We start from the raw sequence: 23,696 nt of genomic DNA, 5'->3' as shown, positions 1-23,696 counted from the left end.
TCCCAGGTTAGTGCTCTCGGCGGGACCTTGGCCAGAATCACTCTTCATCTTAAGCATTCGTGTCTGGTTCTAAATGCAGCTGGGCTCCACTGGTGATTCCTGGTGGGGGTGGGGTTAGGAGTATGCATTTCTAAAATGCTGGGGTGGGGGGGCAGCCAGGGAGATCCCCACAGACACAGAAAGGAGAGACAGAGGCAGTCACACAGCAGGCACAGCAGAACGCTCCAGATGTCTTTATTGGGGCTTGAGCACGGCATGACAGTCACAGGCATGCAGACAGGGCGGTAGGGCCCAGCCTAGGCATGCCTCAGACGCACGAGGGGACAGCTTTAGAAAAGGACGACTAACATTAGGGAGGGGCAGGGCGGGCTGGGAGTGGGGAGGGAGGGCTGAGGCAGGGGCAGAGGCCAAGGTCGAAGGGGGGCACCTGGCCTCGGCTATTGCACGCATCCTCTGGCCACCAGCCAGGAAGTACAGTATTGCAACTGGTCTCCGCTCGCCCGCGGCTTCCCCTTCTCAGACCCCTGAGCCAGATGGGCAGACAGACCCCTTCCCTGCCCGTCTGCCCAGCAGCATCTTTGGAAAACAAACGGACGAAGGAGACAGAACAAAAACCCAGAAATAAAAAAAGACAAAACACCCCCTCAGTCAAGGACACAGGGAAGGTGGAGAAAGGAGTGGAAGAAGCTGCAGAAGAGCCCTGGGACGTCCCCCAACAACTGGGGCGTGGGGTGGGAGGTAGAGCCCCAATCTGGGGTGGGGTGAGGCCAGTGGAGCAGTGACCCCAGGGAGCAATCTGGCCTTCCACCAGCCTCTGGCCCACAGGGGAAATGCTCCCAAGAGGGAGAGTCTAGCCTGGGACCACCCAGCTGGACTGGCAGTTCCCAGGTGTATTTTTCCTGGGATATTCCACATACACATTCGGCAGAAACAAAGAATCAGTGAAGGGAAAGGGGGTGGGGTCGGGCAAAGATTTGGGGAGACACAGCCTAACGAAGAAGACAGACCACCAAGAGCACGCGCACTACACACAATGGTATAGTATGTATGAATATAGATACTATATGTGCATATATATCTCTTCAATGTACAACAGAACAAGAACATCAGACCCGATGGCTCTGGGCCCGAGGGTCACGTGGGAGGTTTCCATCAGTCCTGTGCAATCAAGGATATGAGTCTTTCCCAGCGAAAGATTCTTGCCTGGGTTCCAGAGTTGCCCTAAGCCTCTGGCTTTCTGTCTGTCTGCCTGTCTCTCTCACGTTGGTGCCGCTTTAAGAGAGGGTGAGGACTTCGGCCTGGGCATAGTTGGACGAGAGGGCGTCTTGGCAGGTCTCTGTGTTTAAAGAGCACAGGTGTGAGACACTGGGACGCACGCTTTCGGCTCAACATTGCCTTCTTGAGAGGTAAGGAGTTCAGCAAAAGAAAGGGAGAAACGAAGAATGAGATATTAGAAGGAAGGCAGCTGCTGACCCACACGCTGTGGGCTGAGGAGTAGGCCAGAGATGCAAGGCATGGGGCCTGGAGTTAAGAAACCAGAAAGCAGGGACAGGAAGGAAAGGGTGAGCCCTTCATCGTCCTTCTGCCAATCCAGCGCTGGGCCACAGTGACCCATAGGTGATGTCACAGCTCAGCTCCATGCCTGTCGGGTAATGAGCTCCAGGAACCAGGAGCCCTCAGGTCCCCAAAGCTGCAGTGTGGTGGGGAGAGGGATCACAGCTCTGCAGCCTGGCATGGAGGCAGCAAGGGAAGTTCCTGCCGGGGCTCTCAGCCCACAGGCCATCGCCTGCCCAGCCTGTGCTCCGCGCCCCCAACACAGTTCCATCTGCTGTCACCACCTAGTCTAGTCCACTGTCCCAGGGGCTGGTGAGGAAGGCTCCTGAGTGTGCTGCCATGTCAGGCCCAGCTCCTTTCCTCAGTCTGCCAGGAAGAGTCCCAGCAGCTGCAGGGTGAGTGCTGAAGAGGAAGCTCAGGGAGAACGAATGTGCCCCACTCAGGAGAGGAGGCAGGAAACCCAACACCTCAGTGAGCCCTTCCAGACATCTCCTTCTCAGCCTTGGACAGCAGGGGCCTGTGCCTTGCCTTCCCCTGCCTTCCTAGTGGGAGCACAGGTAGGGCAGGCAGGAGGCTGCAGTGGGGGCAGGGACTTGGGGAGGTGATACTCTCTGGCCAGGGCAGACAAGGCCCTGCCCCGAGGAAGCTCTGCGGAAAGGGAGCCAGGGCTGTTGCACAGCTTCTCCTCTGACTCCCAGGCACCCTCCCCTCTGGCTCCAGCTCACAGCTTCCCCTCTCAGAAGCCCTGAGGGCTGAGGACTGGTCTCCACAGTTGTCAGCAGCAACTAGTACAAACAGGAAAGGTAGCAACTCCTGCCTGGCCTGCTTCCCCTGCTCTGCAGGGAGGGGCTGGGTCACAGATGAAGGGGAAGATGGTTAGAAGCCAAAGTAATGGGTACAAGCCCAGATCCAGAGGCAAGGGAAAGCAAACTGTGCTCTCAGACTGTGGGCGGAAGACAGAGCTTTCTCCTAAAACGGGGAGGCCCAGGGCCTGGGCAAGCCTGAGGCCTGTGAAGAGGGCCACCTTCCCAGGCAGGGCCTAGAGTACTGTGGGGCCCTGTATACTTGCTCTGTCCTTTCCCAGGACCCTGGGAGGGAGCTGGGGCGGGCAGCCTACTCAGCGTTACTGTTGGCTCAATCCTGTGTCAGCCCTACAGAAGCCAGAGAGCCAGGAGGGGTGTGTGGGAGCCCACCCAGCCCCCTCAAGGCACAAGGGGCCCCAGGCTGGCACTCCTGCATCATGTCGCCCAGGGACATCTGTGCCCACCATGGGGGTGCCATGAGCATGCCCGTTTCTGTGGGAGGGAAGAGGGAAGGAGGCGGTGGGTGCCGTGGAAACTTGGGCTCCTGACAACTTGAGGGCTGCCACAGAAATAGCCGCCTCAGTTCCCTGAACCAGAAAGGCAAGTGAGAGGAGGAAATAGCTGTAGTGCCCATGCTACACCGGTCACCTCACTCACAGTGTCCATGTTGGAGTCAGGACCCCAGCACCGGGGAGCCCAGAGTGGGCAGGACCTAAACCATCCTACTGGAAGAGAAGCTGGGCTCTCAGACGGGACTGAAAGGGTAGAAGGTGCCCTGCTCTCTGTCCTGCTCCCCAGGGCTTGCCTGTCTGTGTCCCTTTCTGAGGAGCAGTGGCATGAATGGTCCTGTATCTTCTCAGCTCTTCTTCTCTTCCTCCCGAGAGCAAACAGAACGCCAGCCCCACAGACCACAGCAGGGCGGGGAGAGCCCAGGACCCACCTTGAAGAGAATTTCCTGTGTCTGTCCAAGGCTGAAGAAGGCACTGACTGAAATGGGAATGTTTCTAGAATATGCTCTTCTTCATTATCCCCTGCAATCCCATGAAATGGTCTGACCTTTGTGCCCAGTTCACCTTCTGGGGCGGCTTCCAGAGTCCCCCGCCTCCTGCCGAGTCCCTGAATGCTGTCTGGCGGTGCCTATCTCTGCCCATTCTGGAAGGGGCAGACATGGGCCTTACTTAGTCATTCCCTCCACAAAGTTGCATAATCTGGCTCTAAAAATTGCCAGGCGCCCAGCTCTGCTGTCAGGTCTAATTCCCATCAGGTGAAACAGGAAATGTCTTGGCTGAAGTGTGGTCCCAGCGAGCCTGGCTGGTGTGCTGGGGGCCTGCCCTGAGGAGGGGCCCTGGGCGTGGCCGCGTGCCCCTGCGGGAGGCAGTGGGTGGGGGCAGGATGGCTCCTGTCCCTGCACTTCCCCTCAGCTGCCCCTGCCCGGGGTGCACCCCTGCTCACTCTGTGACTCACAAACCTGTTGTGCTCCTGGGCTCGTTAAGTAAATGAATACACTTAATTATAGAAATTAGATGAGTCTCCGGTTCTGGCAGCGATATAGAGCGCAGAGGCTGGGTGGGAGTGGCAGGTGACTCAGAGGCAGGACTGGGAGCTGGAGGGAGCAGGAGAGGAAGGAGAACTGTAGAGGAAGCAGGGGAAGCCGCGTGGCCAGCGATGCCGCAGCTCGGGGGGGTGGGGCACAGATGGGAGGCTGGCTCCGAGGCTGGGGTCCACCGAGAGGGGGACATCCCTGCATCTAGGCCACCTATCCTGGGGCTCCAACTTGGGAACCCCTGCCTGCGCCCCACGCCCCAGGGAACAGCTTATTCCTGGTTGCTCTGGGTGTGGGATGGACAGACAGACAGACAGAGATGTTCAACTGCAAGCTGTTCGGTTACTTGTTGAAGGCCCTGAGGGATGGGGGTGCATTTGCTGTGATTTAGGTGGGAGCCTGAGAGGGAGGCAAGGCCCAGAGACACAGTTACAGAGTCCTAGGGGTGACGGCACCTTCAGCTGAGAATGGGAGTGAGTGGGGTAGGAGGCCTAGAAGTAATCTCCCCTCGCTCTCAGGCTCCAGGGCTGAACCTTTTAGGGAGCTGGGTGCTGTGGACGGGAGGCTCGGGGGCCTCAATTCTCCCGTATCCTGTTTGACTCCCGAAGACGCAGGAGGGACGAGGCTGGAGGCTTGTGTGTGCCTGTTTGTGTGCGGGTGCCCAGGGTCAGGGAGAGCTGAGGCTGCAGCTACGAGGCCGAGTGTCCAGGGGGTGGGCTGGTGAGCGGGTGGAAGGGGTGGGCGAGCAGGGGTTTTCTCGGAGGGTAGGGTGAGCTGTATCGCGATGCCAGTGGAGACAGCCCCAGACTGGTTCCAGCCGCTCCCGCTATGTTGTTTAGGCTCCGGGACTTTCCACAGCCTTGGTGAAGAAAAGGCACATGGGTCAGGGGGGCGCAGCTCCTCGCCTGAGACGCTCCATGGGATCCGTGTTCCGGGGACTCAGCGGGGCAGGCAGCCCCAGGGCTGGCTGCAGAGGTCTGCTTCAGCTGGGAAAGGCTTCCTGGCTCTCTCTGGTCTCCAGATGGACCCCAGGGCCCCATCCTCAGCTGCCCTTTGCTTTGTCATCATCCCCAGGTAAGTTTCCCTCCAGCTGTACAAAGACCCTGCAGCCCTCAGGACCCTTCTTTCTCAACCCTAAGAAACCCTAATGATCATGCACCGCTTTCCTCCCAGGGAGTTCATACTCTGTCACATAGGTCTCATTGCTGTCTGTGCTGGTGGATGGAGGAGTCCTGGGCCTACTCCCTCCTGGACCTGAATGTAGCCCAAGCGCAGAGAAGTGCGGCGTGGTCTGGCATGGGTAAAGTTGCCGAATGCACACTGGGAGTTTGGCGATGCTAACTGCCACGCTTCCTTAGCAGGGCCTGTTTCCCAGCAACCCACCTGTTCCCTCTCGAAGGTCACTCTAATTGGCTGAGCTACATGCTTGTTGCCAAGAAGCAGTGTGGAGGCATCTTGAAACTAGAGCAGCCAGGCCCCACAAGCACCCAGAGAGATACGGTGGTGGGACACAGGCTCCCCAGCCCCATGCATGCTCACACGCGGGCTCCTTCTCAGACGGGACCTGCTCCCCAGGACCTCAGGGTCTCTCCTCTGACTTGCACCCTCACAGCCTCCTCCTCCACACCGAAACTTCCACTGAGTCTTTCACCACCCTGGATGAACACAGGGGTGCTCAGGATTTGGTTCTGTTTGCTCAGGTCCTCCATGGGGGGTGGAGTCCCTGCCACCCCACCTTCCATGCTAACCACTTAGCATTCTCCAGCCAGAACAAGGCTCCAGGTCTGAACTAGGACACAGGAGAAGCCTCAGTGTGTTTGGGGTGTAGGGGGAGGGCAGGAGGGACAGGCACACCCAGAGCCCAAGGACTGGGCTAGGCAGAGGCCAAGGGTGACCAGAGGAGCACAGGAGAGTGTGTAAGTAGTCTGAGCACCATCCATTTAAAGCTCTAAATTTAGCTGGGCCACATCCAGGTTCCAGATTGCTGCTCCTGCTTCTGCCACCCAACAGGGCACATGTCCAGCAAAACTGGACACATAGCTCTCAGGGCTTGGTTAGGGTCAGGGTGCCCTGGGGACAGTGGTGATGAGCAGGCCAAGGAAAGGGCCTGGGAAGGTATCCCTGGACATTTCCTGGGCTGGGCAGGCCAAGGGACATCCTTGTGGGGACAGAGAAATCACAGGCTATTCCTACAGCAGCTACTGTCCCTGCCTCACTTGACCTTGTTTTGGTTTGGAATCTGGGGATGGTGGGAAGTAGCGGGGGAAAGGGGTTGGACTGAAAGAAAACGAGTTAAGAAGCAGCCTATACCCAGCTGTTTTGGGGTGAGAATTGGGGTTTATCCCGAAACTAGGCAGGCTTTTAAGAGAGGTTAGATGACAAGGACAGGGCAGAAAAGACAAAAAAGTGATGGGGACTGGGTAGAAGGAACACTGGGGCTTGAGAGCCCTGGTCCTCAGCCATCATGGAGCTCCACCTTCCCTAATCATTTCAGTCCCACTTGGTCAGGCCAGGAATCCCCTAGCTCCACTGTGGATGGAATTTCAGCTTTCCCTTGAACTCTCTAAATCCTTCAGAACATGCCTCAGGACATACCCCCTCTCCCTGCCCACTCCCAGCCCCTGGTCACCTTCTGGCTCTACCTGGAAGGGAGAGTCACATCCCAGGGGCTTGCACAGCTGGGCTGCAGGACCCCCAGTGTAGGACAGAGGAGGCCTATGCCAGGCTCTCTGAAGACCTCACACCAGAACTCCATTCTCACCCTGACTCCTGAGACTCCTGGGAGTCTCCTGGGACTACTTACTGAGGAAGCCTGAGCTGTGTTTAAGGGAGGCCTAGGGGAAGGCTAGCAATGACACTTTGGAGTCAGGCCTAAAGGTCACAGCAGGAACCAGAGGAAAGGAAAGTGATCAAACGGAAGGAGCAGGCAGGAGCCCTGATCTGTGGTCCCCTCACCCTCCAGCACTTGTCTTTCCGGAGGGCACCTGGCAGGTAGGGGGGCTCTGTGTACCTTCTGGGGATGTCACGGGCCTTTCTAATCCATGGACTAGAACATCAGGGGACCCATCCTAAAAGCGAGGGTGCGTCCAAGGCAGAGGAGATGGTGGCCACGGCCTCAGAGGAGGAGGGGACCTCAAGCTCCATGGGGGACACTGGGGAGACTCAGCGCCATGGGGGCTCCCCCCCTGCCCGGCCTGGGGAGCCATACCTTTGCGGACACTACCATCGGCGCAGGCATAGTCCCCAGCGCTGAGCAGGAAGCAGGCAGCTGCCTTCTTGTTTCTGTCTCGGGTGCCGGAGCGGCGCAGGGCCCTGCGCTCCTCAGGGGTGGGGGCGGAGGCCAGGGGCTGGGTGAGGCCGGCTCCCTCCTCGTCCGACAGCACCGCACTGGCATCGCCATTCTGCTTGGAATCTAAAGGGGCAGACAAAAAGGAGGCTGCAGGAGGGCTGATCCCTGACCTAGAGCATCACTTACCCAACCCACAGGGAGAGTGCTGCCAGAACCAGGGGGTGGGCCTACTCCTGGGGACAAAGAGTGGGATGCTGGCTTTCCTCTCAGTCTTGGCTGGAGATGGAGCCACAGATACCCCAAAAGCAGAGACTCCCCAAGTTGGCCCTGTGAGATCAGCCCAAGGCAGGCAGTAGAGTCTGCTGCCTCCTTGGGTTTGGCTCAGGCTGACACTTGGATGAGTATGCATTCCCTGGGAGAGTGTCTGGCTTGATGGGGTTAAACTTACAGAGTGGCTTCCACAGCTGTCTTCCTGGGCCACCTGAAGGCACTTACTCTTAGTCACCAGGCATTCCAAGCCAGAGTTGATGCCCGAAGGATTCAGAGCCCTTTGTCTCACGGGCTAACTTGTGTCTGGGGGAAGACACTCCCACCCCCACCCTGAGGGGAAGAGGCTCCAATTCTGCTCCCACTGGTGTATGCTCTTAGTCCCGACCCCTGCTCCACTGGACAGGCAACATCACAGGCAAAGCTGAGTCCCTAGGTCTGGAGAAGGGGGGTGGCCAGTTGGTCTGAAGGCAGGGACCAGGAATGCCCTTACTGTGACCGAGGAGTTAGGGTCAGGCTAAGGCACAGGTCATGGTGCCACAGGTGAAGTGTGCATGGCAGAAGCCCAGGGACTTGTACATCGTGATATAACTTACCCTCTGAGCCCTGAATGGACCTCAGGGTAGAACTGAAATTCCCTGGGGTACTGTCTGGGAGATTTCTGTTCAGGAATCTGGGAAAAAGGTACCATTTTGGTGGGGGAGAGAAGGGGAGCCTAAAGAGTTCCATCAAGGTCTTTGAAAGACCCATGCCCTTGAATGACCCCAGCATGTAGGATGGGCCCCCACCAACAGGCCACAGGTGAATATTCTGAGCCAGGCACCTCCCCACAAGGACAAGTCCTACTTTATCCCCAGAGCCATGCCAGGAGGGAGCTGCTGTCTTATGAGCAGCTCCCCACTGGCCTGGCATCCAATGGACCCCCCATACTAGGAATCTCATACCTCTCTTAGGAGCTCATCCCATACCTAACAATTGGGTTCCCACTCTCCAACATAACTGTGTTGCTGTGGATGAAGGAAATTTCCTTTCACCTCTTGACTCAGGTAGAAGCAAGCTTTCCTGAGCTGGCCTTTCCCATCCTTGGATAGCATGATTCAGACCCTCAGGTCTGGTTATTCCACCTTGCAGCTACCAGTTTTTTCCCTTTCCTTTCCTCTCTCCCAATATTGTCTGGGCTGCTCCCTCTTGGTTCCCTTGCATCCATGTTAAACCCCAGGCCCAGGATTCAATCTAGCTTGTGCCAAACAGAAGGCAGCCTCCCACAGCCATTACGTTATCACATTTATTAGGCCAAGAGACACCAGACTCGAACGTTTGGAAAGAAATGATTCATGTGTTGATGCTCCTCAGGAGAACAGCTGCCCTCCTCTCCAGCTAATAATGACAGTGCCTGATATTTGTAAAGTGGGTTTAACTTCTCAAAGTACTTTCATATCCGTCATTCATTTGGAGCTTGTCCAAGTCTTGGAAATAAGATATTGATAGCATTTCTGTTTTACAGGTAAGGCATTTATACCCAGAGAGGGTGAATGACTGGCCCGGGGGCACACAGCACACTGGCCAAGACAGGATTAGAAACCCAGGCTTCTCACTTACAGCCCCATGCACTGCCCATAACAACCTAAATTTCGTGGGATACTCATTCTACAGAGCCTGATGTTCAGGAAGCGATCAGAAAATGGAGATTCAGCCTCAATACTGTGCCCTCCTAAAGGCATGCCTTTTATATACGGTAGCCAGTGCAACCAGAGCACAACCCCAAACTCCAATGCCTGAGTTTCAGTCGGGAGCTCCCCTGGCCACTAGGGGAGAGGTGGCTTTCCTCACCTGCCCGTTTCCTCTCAACCACACCCTCTTCTGGGGCAGGGGGGCTGGCATCACTGTAGGTGCTGTCCCTGGGCGAGGTCTCCTGTGACTTGCAGTAAATGGGCGACTCCAGCTGGGGCGGCCGAGGTACATGCTTCTTCCGTTTCTTGGGCAGCTTCTGCTTGGCCATGGCCAGAGAGTAGTACATGCCAAAGTTGTTGACAATGACAGGTACGGGCATGGCAATGGTAAGCACGCCGGCCAGTGCACACAGCGCCCCCACCAGCATGCCGGACCATGTCTTGGGGTACATGTCCCCGTAACCCAGTGTTGTCATGGTGACGACGGCCCACCAGAAGCCGATGGGGATGTTCTTGAAGTCGGTGTGGTCATTGCCCCGCGGGTCGGAGGGCCTAGCGCCGATGCGCTCCGCGTAGTAGATCATGGTGGCGAAGATAAGCACGCCCAGGGCCAGGAAGATGATGAGCAGCAGGAACTCGTTGGTGCTGGCGCGCAGGGTGTGGCCCAGCACGCGCAGCCCCACAAAGTGGCGCGTGAGCTTGAAGATGCGTAGGATGCGCACGAAGCGCACCACGCGCAAGAAGCCCAGCACGTCGCGGGCCGCCTTGGATGACAAGCCACTCAGTCCCACCTCCAGGTAGAAGGGCAGGATGGCCACGAAGTCGATGATGTTGAGCAGGTTCTTGACGAAGTCCAGCGTGTCCGGGCAGCATACGATGCGCACCAGGAATTCCAGCGTGAACCACAGCACGCACACGCCCTCGATGTAGGTCAGGATGGGCTCCGTCTCCACCTCCCGCCGGAAGCGCACGCTGGTAGTATTCCCCACCCGGTGAATCTCCGTCACGTTGCGGTCGATGTTGAAAGCCTCGTGGGTCTCCAGGCAGAAGGTGGTGATGGACACCAGGATGAAGAAGAGAGAGGCGAAGGCCACCACCTATGGGCGGGGAGGAGAGTGAGGGCAGCTGTGTCAGGAATGGATGCGCCCAGCGGGGACAGGGCCCTCTGCCCATGGAGGGAGGGGCCATAGGTCACCATGCAGTCTGTCAGGTGGTGAGAGGTGGGATTAAGGTGCACAGTGAGGGGCTGGAATTCCCTCCCTGGAGGGTCTTCATCCGTGTGTTGTGAGTTGCTCAGCCCTGTCCAACTCTGCAACCCCATGGACTATAGCCTGCCAGGATCCTCTGCCCATGGAATTCACCAGGCAAGAATAGCGGAGTGGGTAGCCATTCCCTCTCCAGGAGATCTTCCCAAGCCAGAGATCGAACCCGGGTCTCCTGCATTGCAGGCATATTCTTTACTGTCTGGGCCACCAGGGAAGCCCTTTATCCATGTGCTTGCTAAGGCAGTACTTCCCAGTCCTTGTTAGGTGCATAGAAGTTAGAGGCTGCTCTTGGCTGGAAGGAGCTGAACAGAGATCTATAGCTGCCCCATCCTGCCTACTGCCTACCTCTGCCCACCTCTAACCCTGTCGTGCTCTGAGCTTCTCAAATTGGAATGGCTATATACGCCATCTGGGAACCTTGTTAAAATGCCACTCTGATTCAGGAGGTCTGGGGCAGAGCCTGGGCTTCTGCATTTCTAACAGGCTCTCAGGTGAGGCTGCTTGTCCACAGACTGCAACTTGAGTAACTAGACTTTAAGGCAGTGGTCCTCAAAGTGAGGGCCTGGACCAGGAGCATCAGCATCAGCATCAATTGAAACCAGTCAGAAATGCCAAGTCTCAGGCCCCACTCAAACCTACTGAATGACAAATGCTGGGGGGAGGATCTAATAATGTTTCAACAATCCTTCCCAGTAATTCTGATACACACTAAGTTAAGAGAGCCACTGCATTAAGGAGTACCTAGAGGCAAGGAGCTGGCCTTCTACCTATTAAGCTCTGACTGTGACCCACATCTTCAAGCCCTGTCATAGCCCCTCTGGCCAGCCTCTCACCCTAGAATGTCCCAGCTGACTGCCCAGACGGTGAGAAGCATTTGAAGGTAGACAGCCTGCTCCAGGGCAGGAGACAGGGTAGTCTGTGCAGAATATCGACTCTGTCCCTTCTTAAGAGGCTTCCCTGGTGGCTCAACAGTAAAGAATCTGCCTGCAATGCAGAAGCCGCAAGAGATGCAGGTTAGATCCCTGAATTGGGAAGGTCCCCTGGAGGAGAGCATGGCAACCCCCTCCAGTATTCTTGCCTGGAGAATCCCATGGACGGAGTCTGGCGGGCTATGGTCCATAGGGTTGCAAACAGTTGGACACGACTGAGCACGCACGTATGCACGCACGCCCTTCTCAAGAACTGACAATTCCTGAGACACTAAGCGCCAATAAAAAATAAACTGCACCCACTGGGATCAGAGTGTAGCAACAGCCGATCTAGACAGCTGCCGAAATCGTAGCTAGAATGATGACAGCGGCACTCAGCAGAGGAACGGCTGGGTTTAAGTGTCCAATCATTATGAATGGAGATGAAATGCATGTGTAATAACACCAATTACGGAGACTTCATTTGTTATTCATGTGACATCATTCACCACTGTCAGGGTACTGGTTGCTGGGGTCCACGCCCCCTGCTGTAGCCTGTCCTGCTGGGAGGGTGGAGGTGGGTTTGGTCCCTGAGCAGAGGGCTGAGCTTAAATAAGATACATGAGGGAAGACTGTGCCCCATGACCACCTGGCAAACCCCAATGCCCACCCCACTCCGATTTCCACCTGGCCATGGCATTGCCCCCTATCTAATGATGCTCCCCAGAGATGCTTTCCTCCCTGAGAGTCTGCAGGTGTGGGCAGACATACCTTGTTCTTAGTACCGCAAAACACCAAGGGGGAATATAGGGGGAATGGCGCTCTCCAGGGGGCGCTAGTGTTAAAGAATCCTCCTGCCGATGCAGAAGATGTAAGAGACATGGGTTGGATCCTGGGTCGGGAAGATCCCCTGAAGTAGGAAATGACAACCTGCTCCAGGATTCTTGCCTGGAAAATTCCACAGAGGAGCCTGGTGGTCTACAGTCCACAGAGTCACAACGAGTTGGACACAACTGAGCACGTGTAAGCTCATGAGCTGGGAAAATGAAGCAAGAAATGGTGCCTCCAAGGATTTCTGGAGCAGAAGTGAGTCGGAGAAGGGAACTTTGGGGATGAACATTCATTAGTTCTCTATACTCTGTCTCACACACTTGGGCATTCTGTGTTATCACCTTCAGCCTTCCCTATGAGGTAGGCCCCATTATCCCATTTTCCAAAGGAGGAGCTGAGGATCAGAGAGGTTATATACTTGTCTAAGGTCACACAGCCTTAAAGGGATGGAAACCAGATTTGAACTCAGCACCATTTACTTTCTTTTCACAGCTTCCGGGCAGGGTCAATTCATAAACCCAGGAAAGTCATATCCGAATTATCAATACTTCTCCCAGCCAGCTCTCTGATGACTGATAATTTCACCCTTAGGAAAATATATCTTTGACTTGGGACAGACACCAGACACTAAACTAAGACTTATTTACACTTGAGCATGGACAGGTTGATCAGATACAGTAAGTTAGGAGAAGCAGATTAGCAGACTACAGACGTGCTTTCCCACTTGACAACTCTGTCTGTAGCTTCTTCTGCCTGCTTCTCTCCATGAAGGTGAATTTGAAGTTCCCTGTCTGGTTTCATTTTTCTTCCCATGAGGAATGGGCTGTCAAGACAATTCGGCTGACATGGGCATTAGGCAAATAGCTCCAGCCCATAGGTGTTCCAAGGCCGTCCAGAGATGAGCTGGTGGAGGCACATATCCAGTGGTCATGGTGATACCAGGAACCCCGAGCCCTGGCACTGCTCTCCCAAGCAGAGGAGGCTGGGGTGAGGGGTGGGGTCAGCATATCCCAGCTCTGCCAGGAAGTCTGGGAAGCAGAAGCTTGCACTCTCAGAAGGAAATGTTAGCCAGGAGAGTTGGCCCACCTGGGAGCCCAACATGAAGTTAATTAGCAATTTGGATAAACAAGTTCACGAAAAGCTGCCAAGGGACGGAGCAGAGGGTGCAGGGAGCAGGGTGGTGGGAAGAAGGGTGCTGTGGCGCCGGGACACTCTCCCACCTGCAGAGCCAAGGTGCCTTCCTCAACTCTGTCCCATGGGCTCCTTCTGCAGCAGGCCCAGTGGGTGCCAGCCACCCTCAATTCCTGCACTGTGCACTCATTATTTTAAAAAAACACTGAACCATCCCATCTACTTACTTCCACCCCTCCCTGCTCCTCTCTCAGAATGAGGACAGAGAAAGGGGAACCACATGTGCCCACCTCTCAGGGCCAACAGAGGCACAAGACAGGGAAAAGGACTTGTTGAGGATTAAACTGAGGCTGGGTCCCCTGACTCACAGATCTTTCCTCTTGGCCCCTTTGACCAAAGGTGGGACAATCCTCCTTGATGAAACCTACATGGGGCCTCAGTCTCTCATGTGGCCCCTCTAGGCTGGTCCCAGAAAGCACTCCCTCCCTGAGGAGACAGGCAGAGCTGAGGCCGAGCCCTGATGGATGCAGTGGCCTGTGCTCTGGCAGGTTGCCCCATATTGGGTCCCGGGGATACAGGTTCCCCTTCAGGGCCCAAATTATTCCTCTCTCCTCTAAATTATTCCCCAAGCCAAATTATGCTGTAAGTGGTGGCCCTACTTTCACCCAGCCTTTGCCCTTTGGTGGCAAGGATACAGCTGTCTTTCTCACAACTCTTTTTTTGGTCTGTGATTTTTCTGTTTTTCTTGCTCGCACTGCACAGCATGTGGGATCTTAGTTCCCAGACCAGGGATTGAACCCACTCCCCCTGTACTGGAAGCACAGAGTCTTAACCACTGGACCACCAGGGAAGTTCCATTCTCACAACTCGATTGGGACATTAAAGGGACCAGGGAGGAGGCAGCTGCACTACCCAACTTAGAGGTCAAGGCCTCACACTTGAGCCTCCTATCCAGCCTGGGCCGTTCTGCCAGCTGGCGGGGCTCCTCAGAGCACTGCCCATCGGCCTCTGCCCCACACAGGGCTGCATGGTCTCAGGGAGCTGAGACTGAAGGCAAAAAAGAGCCAAGGAGCCCCGGGTGCCCCATCCTGCCATGCCGCTCGGTCCCTCTCTGCACCGTGGGATGGCGCTAGTTCCCTAGTGGTGTTCCTGCAGGACTGCGTGAGCCTCGACACAGTACGCGCCTGGCACACAGTGAGGCCTCAGTAAATGGCAACAGAGCTGAGGCGGGGCAGGGGGGCCTCTGCGGACACCCCCTTGCAGCTTCTGAGGACGAGCTGGATCTGGAACCCAAACTATCACAAAGTCTTTGCTTTTCAGAAGTGAGATTTAGAAGGTCACTGAACTCAACGTCCTTCCTGCTGTTGTGCAGATGACGAAACTTGAGGCCTGGGGACAAGCGACTTGCCTGGTTCCCATGGCCAAAGTTGTCCCTTCTTTCCATTGCCTGGGGACAGAGGGCATGGATTTTGCTGGAAATTAAAACTGTCCAGGTAGAAAGCCACCCGTGTGAACTGGTCTGGCCAGCAGCAGCCCCTCTCCTGCAAGGTGGGAGGATGCAGGAGGTTCAATCCGCCCTGGACAGGAGGGTCCTAGCCTCTGTGAAGGAGCACCCTGCTCCTTCAAGCTTCCTGCTCTCCTGGGCCCCTCGCACTGGCCAGCTGTATCCTGTTGGGGACCCATCTGTTCCCTGACGCCCAACTGTTTCAGCTGGTGGGCCACCCCTGTGACCAGTGTCCTTCACCGAGCTCATTGCACAACTGTCCTTGGCAATGCAGGACACACACTATGTAAAGTCACACACTTTTGGGTGCAAGTTGGCTCTGCAGTTACAGCCCAGGAGGCCTTGGGCAAGCTTCTTGATCTCTCTGAGCCTTAGGATCTTTGTTCATAAAATGAAAAATTGAGTACCTACTATGTGCCAGACACTATTCTGGGTGCTGTGGAACAGCAGGAAGCAAAACACCTTGCCCTTCAGACTGTCAACAAATAAACAAGTAAAATATAGTATGTCAGATGGTATCAGTGTTAGGGAGAAAAATAAAGAGAAAGGAGGTTAAGAAGTGAGAGGGTGGGGTAGCTATTTCAAATAGGGTGGTCAGGCAAGGCCTCAGTGCCAGGGTGACATGGAAGCAGAGACCTGAAGAAGTGAGGGAGCAAGTTAGATGAAGACCCAGCAGAACTCCAGAGGCAGCAGGAACAGTAAGTGCAAAGGCCCTGAGGCTACAGCATACTGAATGGCTAAGAGAAGTACCTCTCTAATAGGGCTGTTTCGAGGATTAAAAGAAATGATATTTGTAAAACTTAGCACAGAGCCTAGAGTGGCTCAGAAATCTGGCACAGGCTAGGTTGGGGGGGGTGGGGAGGAGGTGACAGACACCAGTCATTGGGAGCTGACTACAATCAGCAGGAGCAGGGGAGGGGAGCCCAAGAAGGAAGGGCCAAGGAGACAGATGGACAGATAAACATAAGAAGACTCATGCCCAAAAACCTATATTAAGGATGAAGTGTAGGAGAAGAGAATTTGAGAACACAGCCAAAGACACTTGCAGAGGAAGATCTGAGGGGATGGATGTGGAGCTGAGCCTTCTGGGGAAGCGAGATCCTGGTGCCCAGGCAGCACTGGAAAGGCTGTGGGCAGCCCTGGGGACTCAGAGGCAGGAATGGAGAGGGAGTCTGCCAGGCAAGGCGTCTTTGAGATGTCCCTGGGCTCCTGGGTGAGGGCCTGTACTGTGATGCCCAGGCCCCAGCCAAAGGCCCCCTGCTCCTCTCCCTTCATAGGCTGCCCTGGGCCTTCCTGTCCTGAGCCAGGGCCCTCTGGTTCCAGTGTCAGAACCCGCCTCTACCATGCCCACCCTCTGCCAAGTCAGCACTTGGGGGGCACTCAGGGCTACTGAGCTGCCCAGAGCTGGTAAGTCCCAGCACCAGAAGGAATTCAGTCCAGCTCAGATCACTGGCCAAGAACTTATTCAGACAAATGTGACTCCAGGCTCTTGCCCATCCACCAGAACGTCCCTGCCCCTGAAGACTTTCTGTCCCATGCTGCCCTATCTCTGCTCTGGCTGGTCTCCTGGCCAGGAAATTCCCTTCTTCCCTAACTCTGCATGCTTAAGCACTACCCGCATTGAATATTTATTTATATATTTATTTATAACCTGCTTCCTTCTAAAAATTATTTAAGGGAGCTAAGTCATTATCATGCAGGGCCTACCCGATTTAACTTCTATTAATATTTCCTCGTTGAAACTTCCCTGCATACCAACCCCCCTCCTAAAGAAATAAATCCCACACAGTGGTGGGATGTGTGGCTTCTCCTATTGAACTTCATTTTTTACCTCACCTCCTATTGAACTTCATTTTTTAAGACTACTGTGGCCCCTCTCATGATATATGTGTATTACCTTTACCATTTCCTGTCACTCAATTTTCTCTAGCTGCCACCTACTCCACCTGACCTGGCTCTCTTCAGGAGTAGAGACCATCTTTAACTCGTCTCTATAAAAGCCACCCTGGTATCTGGGATGTAGTACACGCTCAATAAATGCTTTCTGAATGACTGAAGCCAAGGTGCCTGCCTGCTCCCTCTCCTGGTCCTAAGGAGCCTGTCATGAGGAGAGGTGACAAGGGGCACCCAGGAATCCCTCCTGGCACCTGGGCTCTCAGACCCTGTGGCTCTCCAAGGTGGGCCAAGCCTGCTGCCTGATGGGGATCCCTGCCAGGGGCAGGTAACCTCACCCAGCTGGAGGAATACCCCAACAGGGAGCTGGGTCAGGTTGAGGCAGGCTGGCTGCCCAGAAACAAAGGTGGCATGCATACCCCGGTGCCAGCATCCCAGGTCAACACTGACCATGGGCAGAGGTGAGGGGCCTGGGGGCTCCTGGTTCCTAAGGCCCGGCTGCCTGACTCTGTTCATGCCTGCTCCTCCCCCAACTCTCCAAAATAGCCCAAGTTTATTTTATCCCTTCCCCCACCTTACACCCCACCCCAAACGGTGACAAACAGAAACACCTCATCATCCAGAGACAAGATGTTCAGAGACAAATGTTGGTCTGTTCAGAACAAGAGAGGAAAACAGAAAACAAGCCTGGGAGGAGCCTGGGAGGCTGCCTAAGGGCAGAGACAGGTGTGAGGGTGGGAGGCAGGCCCTGGCCTGACACAGCTCCTGCTCCTGGGAAGGAGGCAGAGGGGCTGCCCTGGGGCATGCTGGCACTGTCCTCCCAAGGGTGCTATGGAAGCCAGGGCACCCAGCCTCCTACTCAGGTTCCTAGCCCTTTCTCACCCAGAGGGCATGGGGAACTCAAGCCCTGGCCTCACTTAGAAGCCTGTCATGCCCACCAAGTGGCTGGTACCAGGCAATATCCAGGCAGGAGAAGCCAGGGCCTTCAGAAAAGGTGAGCAGGAAGCAAACTCTGTATTTCCTTCCTAGAAGGCCTTGGTTTCATTCCTCTGCCCAGGCCACAGAAAACCTGGTATCCTCTCTCAACCAAGCCTTCTTTCTTTTTGTCCTATAAAAGCCCCACAGTGAGGGAAAGAAAGAGCAAGCAAGCTCAGGTGTGAGCAACTCTAGGGAGCAAGGAGATGGGGGCTTTAATTCAGAGGGATAAGTGAAGGAAGGGATGGGAGGACAGCAGAGAACCTCCTGAAGTCAGAGGTCCTCTCCAAGCAGAGCCCCAGGAGGTGGCAGAGGCAGCAGACAAGCACACACAGGGATGCCCAAGATCTGGGCTTAGATCCTAGTTCTACCCCCAGCTACGTGACCTTCAACAAGCCCCTGTGGTCTCCATTTCCTTCTCTGTAAGCTAAAGTTAATACTCCCTGCCTCACATGGGTCAGATATCAGAAAAAGGCCCAGGTGCCAGCACCTGACACATAGTGGATGCCTAGGCAATGTGAAACCCCAGCTCTGGCTGCAGTGGGATCCTGTGGGATAACCTCCTCTACTCAGAAGGGAAACATCATGAGAAAACTCAAAACAGGTACTGATTTACCCAAAGGAGGACTATCATCCTTAAGAGGGCCAATGACTGGACTTAAGCCAGATCAGCCCTGGGGACCTCTGGGAACAGGGATAAGGGAGGTGAGCAGCCCAGGGTCCCATCCATCAGGCCTCGTGTCAGCCGTCAGAAAAGGAGGAAGGCCCGATTCTAGAACTCTGGATGCTGCCCAAACCCTAACTGGTCCCCTGCAGTCTGGGAAACCACCCTCACCATTGCTGAGCCCTCCCTCTGCCTAGATCGCAGGCAGTGGGCAGATGGGGCTAAGACAAGCCCGCCCCTTGCGCTAGCTCCCAGGTCAGGCTATGGGAACAGAACCACAGCAGCAGCCACCCATGGGCCCAGACGCAGCGAAGAGAGTGGGGCGAGCCCAAAGGAGATGGCTCTGTGGGCCAGGCCAGTAGCTAGGCAACAGCCTCCCATAATCATCTCAGTTTATTTTCCGTTTGTATCTGTTTTGCTTCTGTCATAACGCGCTACTCAAATGACCAGCTGCTGTGTGCAGAGAGATGCCCGGGGTCAGTGGGAGGCTCCTCTACCCTTACTGGCCCTGGAAGCCCCCGTCCAGGGATGAGGGAGGCAGCAGAAGAGGCCTGAGGGAGGGAAGGTATGCACACAGACCCAGGGGACAGCACTGTGGGGTGGGGGGTGTGTTACTGGCCTGGGGTAAATAGAGCTCACAGAAGAACACAGCCCCAGAAACCCTGTACCTCAGGCCTGGAAGCGTAACTGAGTCAGTGTCCCTTCTGACGTCCCCATCTGCCCCTGTGTTTTCTGATGTCATCCACAGCAGGTACAGAACCTTGGAACACCTCCCAGACCAGAGTACGAAATGAGCCACCTCAAAAGCATGATAACAAGAGCATGTGATCATCTGAGGAAGGGGGCCCTGACTTTGAGTCCCAGCCCACCGCTCTCGAGCTGCGTGACCCTAGAGAAGTTGTCTGCCCTCTCACAGCCTCAGTCTATTAAATAAGGATAATATTAATACCTCTGCTGGTAGTTTACTGGGAGGATTAATGCAAAGTACCTGCATGGAGTGCTCAATAAATGGCAGTTGCTATCAGTTAATTTTTTAAACTTTTGTACTCTCACTTGTGTGTCCCAGGAACAGCTGAAGGCTTGCCTTGGCTTGTGTTCCTCTGTAGGAAACGAGCCCCTTCTGGCATGAGCTCCATACAGCTCTGCACATCAGTGTTAACAATCAGAAGGCAGGCTGCATGGGGTGGTTTGCTGGTTCTATTATTTATTAGTTAAGTGTCTGTGACAAAACACTTAACACCTCTGAATCCTGGTTTCTTTGTTAAGTGGGTTACCCAGCCCAGCCCCCAAATTTCCGACCTCAAGTGGACTGCCCTGGCTGCTGTGATTCTATTGATACATCAAAAGGGCCAAGCATTAATATCTTGGCCTCATGGAGGACTTCTAGAGGCTAACCAGGCTCTGAGCTTACTCACAGAGCCCCGGCTGGGCCACTTGGCAGTGAGTTAAGGACAAAATAAGTGCACTGATGGCACAGCCCCTTGGAATCCAAGGAAGAGGAAACCCAGTAAGCAAAAAGTCTTCAGAGACCCCAGAATGTTCAGAAACAGGGCCGCTAAGCATCTCATCTCATTCCTGCTTCCCTGGCACTCTCTCTTTCCCCAACTCCACCAACTTAAATCAGCCTCCTCCTCCCTCTATTGCCAACTTTGAAAGAACCAAAAGGATCTGCACTTGTCTCGGCCCCCTCCCCACCCCTCTCACCATGCACACAGCTGAAAGCGTACACCAGCAGGGCTGGAGGACTGCATGAGAAGCCCATGGGGTTCATAGCCTGCCAGGGCCTCACTGAGCCCTCACCTTCTGAGCGGGTCTCAGGGCTGCAGGGGAAGAAGCAGAGGTGGCACCCTAACTTTGCTGTCAGTCCTGAAACCAGTCCCTGCCTTCCAGAGGTTGCCCGAGGACATGTGCCTCAGCCGCTGACCCCTCTGCTCCTCCCTCCTCTTAGATACAGGAGATGCATGTGCCCTGGTAGAGCATTTATGCCAGCATGGCCCCTCCCTGCAGCCCCATTTCCCAATCTCCTGCTCTCCCCTGGGGGTGGGGGGAGTGGAACTTTTCCTTCCATGACTGGGTTGAGGCCCAGCACCAGAGGTGCTGAGGAAGGCAGCAGAGCTCTGAGACTCATTAATGTGACAACTTGGGATGCCAGAGGTAACTACCAGCTTCCGAAGCAGGAGAGCGTCCCCACACCCAGATCCAATGCATCACGTTGGTCTTCAGTCTCCCAGATAGACCCCAGCCAGGCTTGAGATAAGACACTAAGGTACAGGGTTCTCTTTTTTAGAGAATCTAAAGCCATCCTTCAGGTTTTATTTTTTTTAAGATGCTTAAGCCTACCTCTCCACCACCCCATTCCACCTAAAAGGATTAAGGAAAAGTGGATTGACTTGAGGAGGGGGTGGTGGGAAGGGACCAGATCCTGCCTAAATCAATCTACACTTCCTCCTACCCCCCCCATCCATCCCCGTCACCTATTTCAAGCAGTAACCTGAACCAGGGCTTTCTGGGAAGCCAATTTGTGCTGCAGCATGAAGAAAGCAGCAGCAACAAATCTGGGATCATCACCAGGCAGCCTGTGGCTGGCCACTGGCTGTAGGAGCCGAAGGGCCCAGAACCTTAGGCTCTTTCTGTCTGACTCTCCCTTCATCCCAGCAGAGGCCAGGACAACTCTGGTGTCCAGAAAGCCTCAGGGGCATAGCTTGGGGCAGGCATCTTGACTTATCTTGCTCTTCCTGCTTGCTTCTTCTCGGGAAAATGAAGGACTCTCCCAAACCTGGTGTTCTGGTCCCAGTTCTGCCTATTATGGCTAAAGAGCTGAAGCCTGAGGCCCCTTCTCTAGAACTCACAGTTCTTAGCACACTGAGCTGCTGGGAGGGTTTCTATGAGATAGGACACAAGGAAGGAACAAACCCCACGACCTACCAGATCGGCCACTTACACCCTAGTTTCCCTCCCATCGCCCCAAATTCTGCCTGACCCCAGCTCAAGGCTTCATTCCAGCTCTCCGGGACTCTGTTCTTCAGAGGAATTGGGGGTAGATGTAGAGAGGCCGCCTGAGCAGGAAGGAGGGGGTGGAAAAGCAAGAGCGCAGCTATGGGTTGTCTACTCGCTGCGAGGGGGGATGCCTTAAAGTAGGAGCTGGATTAGGTCCAAGTAGTAAGTCAGGTGGGTGCACTCTCCTGAAGCGTGCAGGGGGCGCGATGTGGGGTAAAGGTATAATTTCCACAGGGCCCCATGTAAAGTAAGGTAATTTGGGAAGGAGGTGGTGGTCAAGTCAGTCAGTCTCTGTCGAGAGGAGACCCAGGCTCCTGCCACTCACCCTGGCCGCCCGTGAGGAGTAGGGATCCTCGAAGAGCGCCCACATGCGGGGCTGCCAGCCGCGGCAGCCCCCGGGCCCCGCGCCAGGGCCCGCGCCTCCTTCGTGGGGCCCCAGGCGCTGCAATGCCAGCTCCCGCTCGTCGTCGCCGGCCTCGTCGCCGGGTCCCGCACCCCCACCGCCTCCGTCCGGGCTCTCGAAGATGTCAAGCGCCTCCTCGGCGTCGCGGTGCTGCCGGTAGGTCATCCAGCAGCAGGGCTCCACGTCGGTCTCGTCGATGCCCCAGAAAGTGAGCTCCTCCTCAAAGAGGGGGCCGCATACGTCGGCGGGGCAGTGCAGCTTGCCCGTGCGGTAGTAGTTGAGCACGTAAGCAAAGACGCCCGGGTGCCGGTCGAAGAAGAACTCACAGCCCCCGCCGCAGCTGCTGCCTGCACCACCGCCATCGGACTCGGGCCGGCCCCCGCCGTCGGGATCGGCCAGCCAGGCGAGGCGGGTGCCCGGTAGGGTGCGCAGGGTGCTGCGGTAGGTCTCATGTCGCGTGCCGCCCACGTTGATGATGATCTTCTCCGACGCCTCGCCCTTGGCCATCTCCTCCTTCAGACATGTTTTGGACGGAGGCTTGTTCCCCGACTTGCGCCCGCGGTAGGAGGAGACACACACCGAGCTGATCATAAGAAGCGCTGCGGGGCTTCGGCTTGGGGCGGCCGCTGCCCTCCAAACACCCTTCCCGAGGAGGCAGCGTCAGACGGGGGAGGGGAAGGAGACGAGGAGGCAGGAGGCGGCGGCGGCCCCCTCTGCGGCGTGGCCCTGCCCCTGCCTGCCCCCCGGGGCACGGAGCGAGAGGAGTTGGATTTCTCGGGTGCACAGGTGGTTGGGGTTTGGGCTGGCAGCGCCGGGGAGGGAGTCAGGAGGGGAAAAGGAGAGCCGAGGACCCAAGCGAGGCGCCCGGGGAAGCAGGGCAAGCACACACACGTTCCCCCCGCTAGGACCCGAGGCACTCAGACGCTAGAGGCCCGGGACACGCCCCCCTTTCACCTCCCAAAAGACGGGGAAGTGCACTGTCCAGGCGCACTGCGAGGGTCCGGGCAGTGCGCGCGCTCACACCCACACGGGCCACCCTCCTGCTCCCAGTCCGCGCCGAGCCCCGGAGCAGCCGGCTTCCCCGCCGCAGCGGCGGCGGCAGCGCAGCAGCAACAAGTCCTGGGAGCGGCTGCCGGGGCCGGGCCGGCGCTCTCACGGTAGCCGGAGCTCCGCGGGCCCGGGCTGCGTGCGGTCAACAAGAGGCGGCGGCGGCATGTGGCCTCTTCCCCCCATTCATAAATCCAGCGCAGGACACGGATGGCGGGCGGGGCGGAACGCGGCTTTCAGACAGGCGGGTGCTGCGCAGGGTGAGGCGGCAGAAGGAAAACAAGCGCGCCCGCTGGAGCGAGCCTCTGGTCCTGCGTCCGCGGCTCGACAGCGGCGGGGAGCTGCGCTGGGCTGGGCGCTGCGGGGGCCGTGCCGGGGCGGGGGGGCCTCAGACGGGGCGTCCTGCGCGGCGCCGAGCTTGGGGGGCGGGGCAGCTCCAGGGAACAGGGCTCTGGGCACTGGTGAAGGAGTCTCCCGGGTGGCGGCCGAGCAGCCAAGGACACCTGCAGGCTTCCTGGGCTGCGCCGAGAGGGAGCCTCAGCGCAGCGCCCCGGCGCCGGGCTCCTGCGATCTGGCGGCGTTGGGAGCCACGCCATCCAAGCGTTTACCCATCTCTGGGCGGGGCGCTGGCCTTGGCCCGCAGCAGGGGGCGAGCGAGAGGTGGCCTAGGGACGGGGGTTGCCTCCACGCCGGTGGGTTGCGGCTCCGAGGGTTCTCCGTCTCCCTCCGGCGTTGGCAGCAGACGCCACTCCGCTGGCACCTTTTCCTCCCGGCCCCGCCTCGCTCGGGCGCGCCCTCCGCGGGGCGGGGTGGGCGGGGCGCGGCTCCGGGCCGACCCGGCTAGCTGCAGGGCCCAGGCGGCCGAGCTCTGCGTTCCTCCGCGGAGCCGAGCCGAGCCCAGCTCAGCCAGGCGCGCCGCTCTTGCGCGCCTCCGCCACCATCCTCTCCCGCC

At 56.6% G+C, this 23,696-nt stretch overlaps 1 protein-coding gene across 3 annotated transcripts; it reads right to left on the bottom strand.

Annotated features, from left to right (window-relative positions):
• Positions 1 to 218: 218 nt before the first annotated feature.
• KCNC4 (potassium voltage-gated channel subfamily C member 4) lies at positions 219 to 23,696 on the bottom strand. Of its 3 annotated transcripts, none has more exons than XM_086391723.1 (4): positions 21,620 to 23,696; positions 9,287 to 10,223; positions 7,109 to 7,312; positions 219 to 1,336 (listed from the first exon to the last, which is right to left on the bottom strand). In XM_086391723.1, exons 1-4 carry the CDS (start codon positions 22,286 to 22,288, stop codon positions 1,275 to 1,277), a joined length of 1,872 nt encoding a protein of 623 aa, XP_086247849.1. In that variant the 5' UTR covers positions 22,289 to 23,696; the 3' UTR covers positions 219 to 1,274. The 3 variants fall into 3 exon arrangements, with proteins under 3 accessions (XP_086247849.1, XP_086247850.1, XP_086247848.1); XM_086391724.1 differs by having other exon boundaries at positions 1,235 to 1,398; positions 21,620 to 23,648; XM_086391722.1 differs by lacking the exon at positions 219 to 1,336 and adding an exon at positions 4,223 to 4,759 and having other exon boundaries at positions 21,620 to 23,648.

The sequence above is a fragment of the Bos grunniens genome, chromosome 3 (assembly GCF_055505025.1).
Source record: "Bos grunniens cultivar Pamir isolate PY7600 chromosome 3, Bosgru_T2T1.0, whole genome shotgun sequence".
Classification (NCBI taxonomy): Eukaryota; Metazoa; Chordata; class Mammalia; order Artiodactyla; family Bovidae; genus Bos; species Bos grunniens.
Note: the sequence above shows the minus strand (reverse complement) of the source record. Positions and strands in the feature narration are given on the sequence as shown.

Bases quoted from the DNA above. Each gene is read 5' to 3' on its own strand.
- KCNC4 (XM_086391722.1), bottom strand. From the start codon at position 22,288: ATGATCAGCTCGGTGTGTGTCTCCTCCTACCGCGGGCGCAAGTCGGGG. The intron at 7,313-9,286 runs GTGAGGAAAGCC...CTGCCCCTTTAG, and splicing joins GGTTGAGAGGAAACGGGCAG to ATTCCAAGCAGAATGGCGAT. The intron at 4,760-7,108 runs GTATGGCTCCCC...TTCTTCACCAAG, and splicing joins CGATGGTAGTGTCCGCAAAG to GCTGTGGAAAGTCCCGGAGC.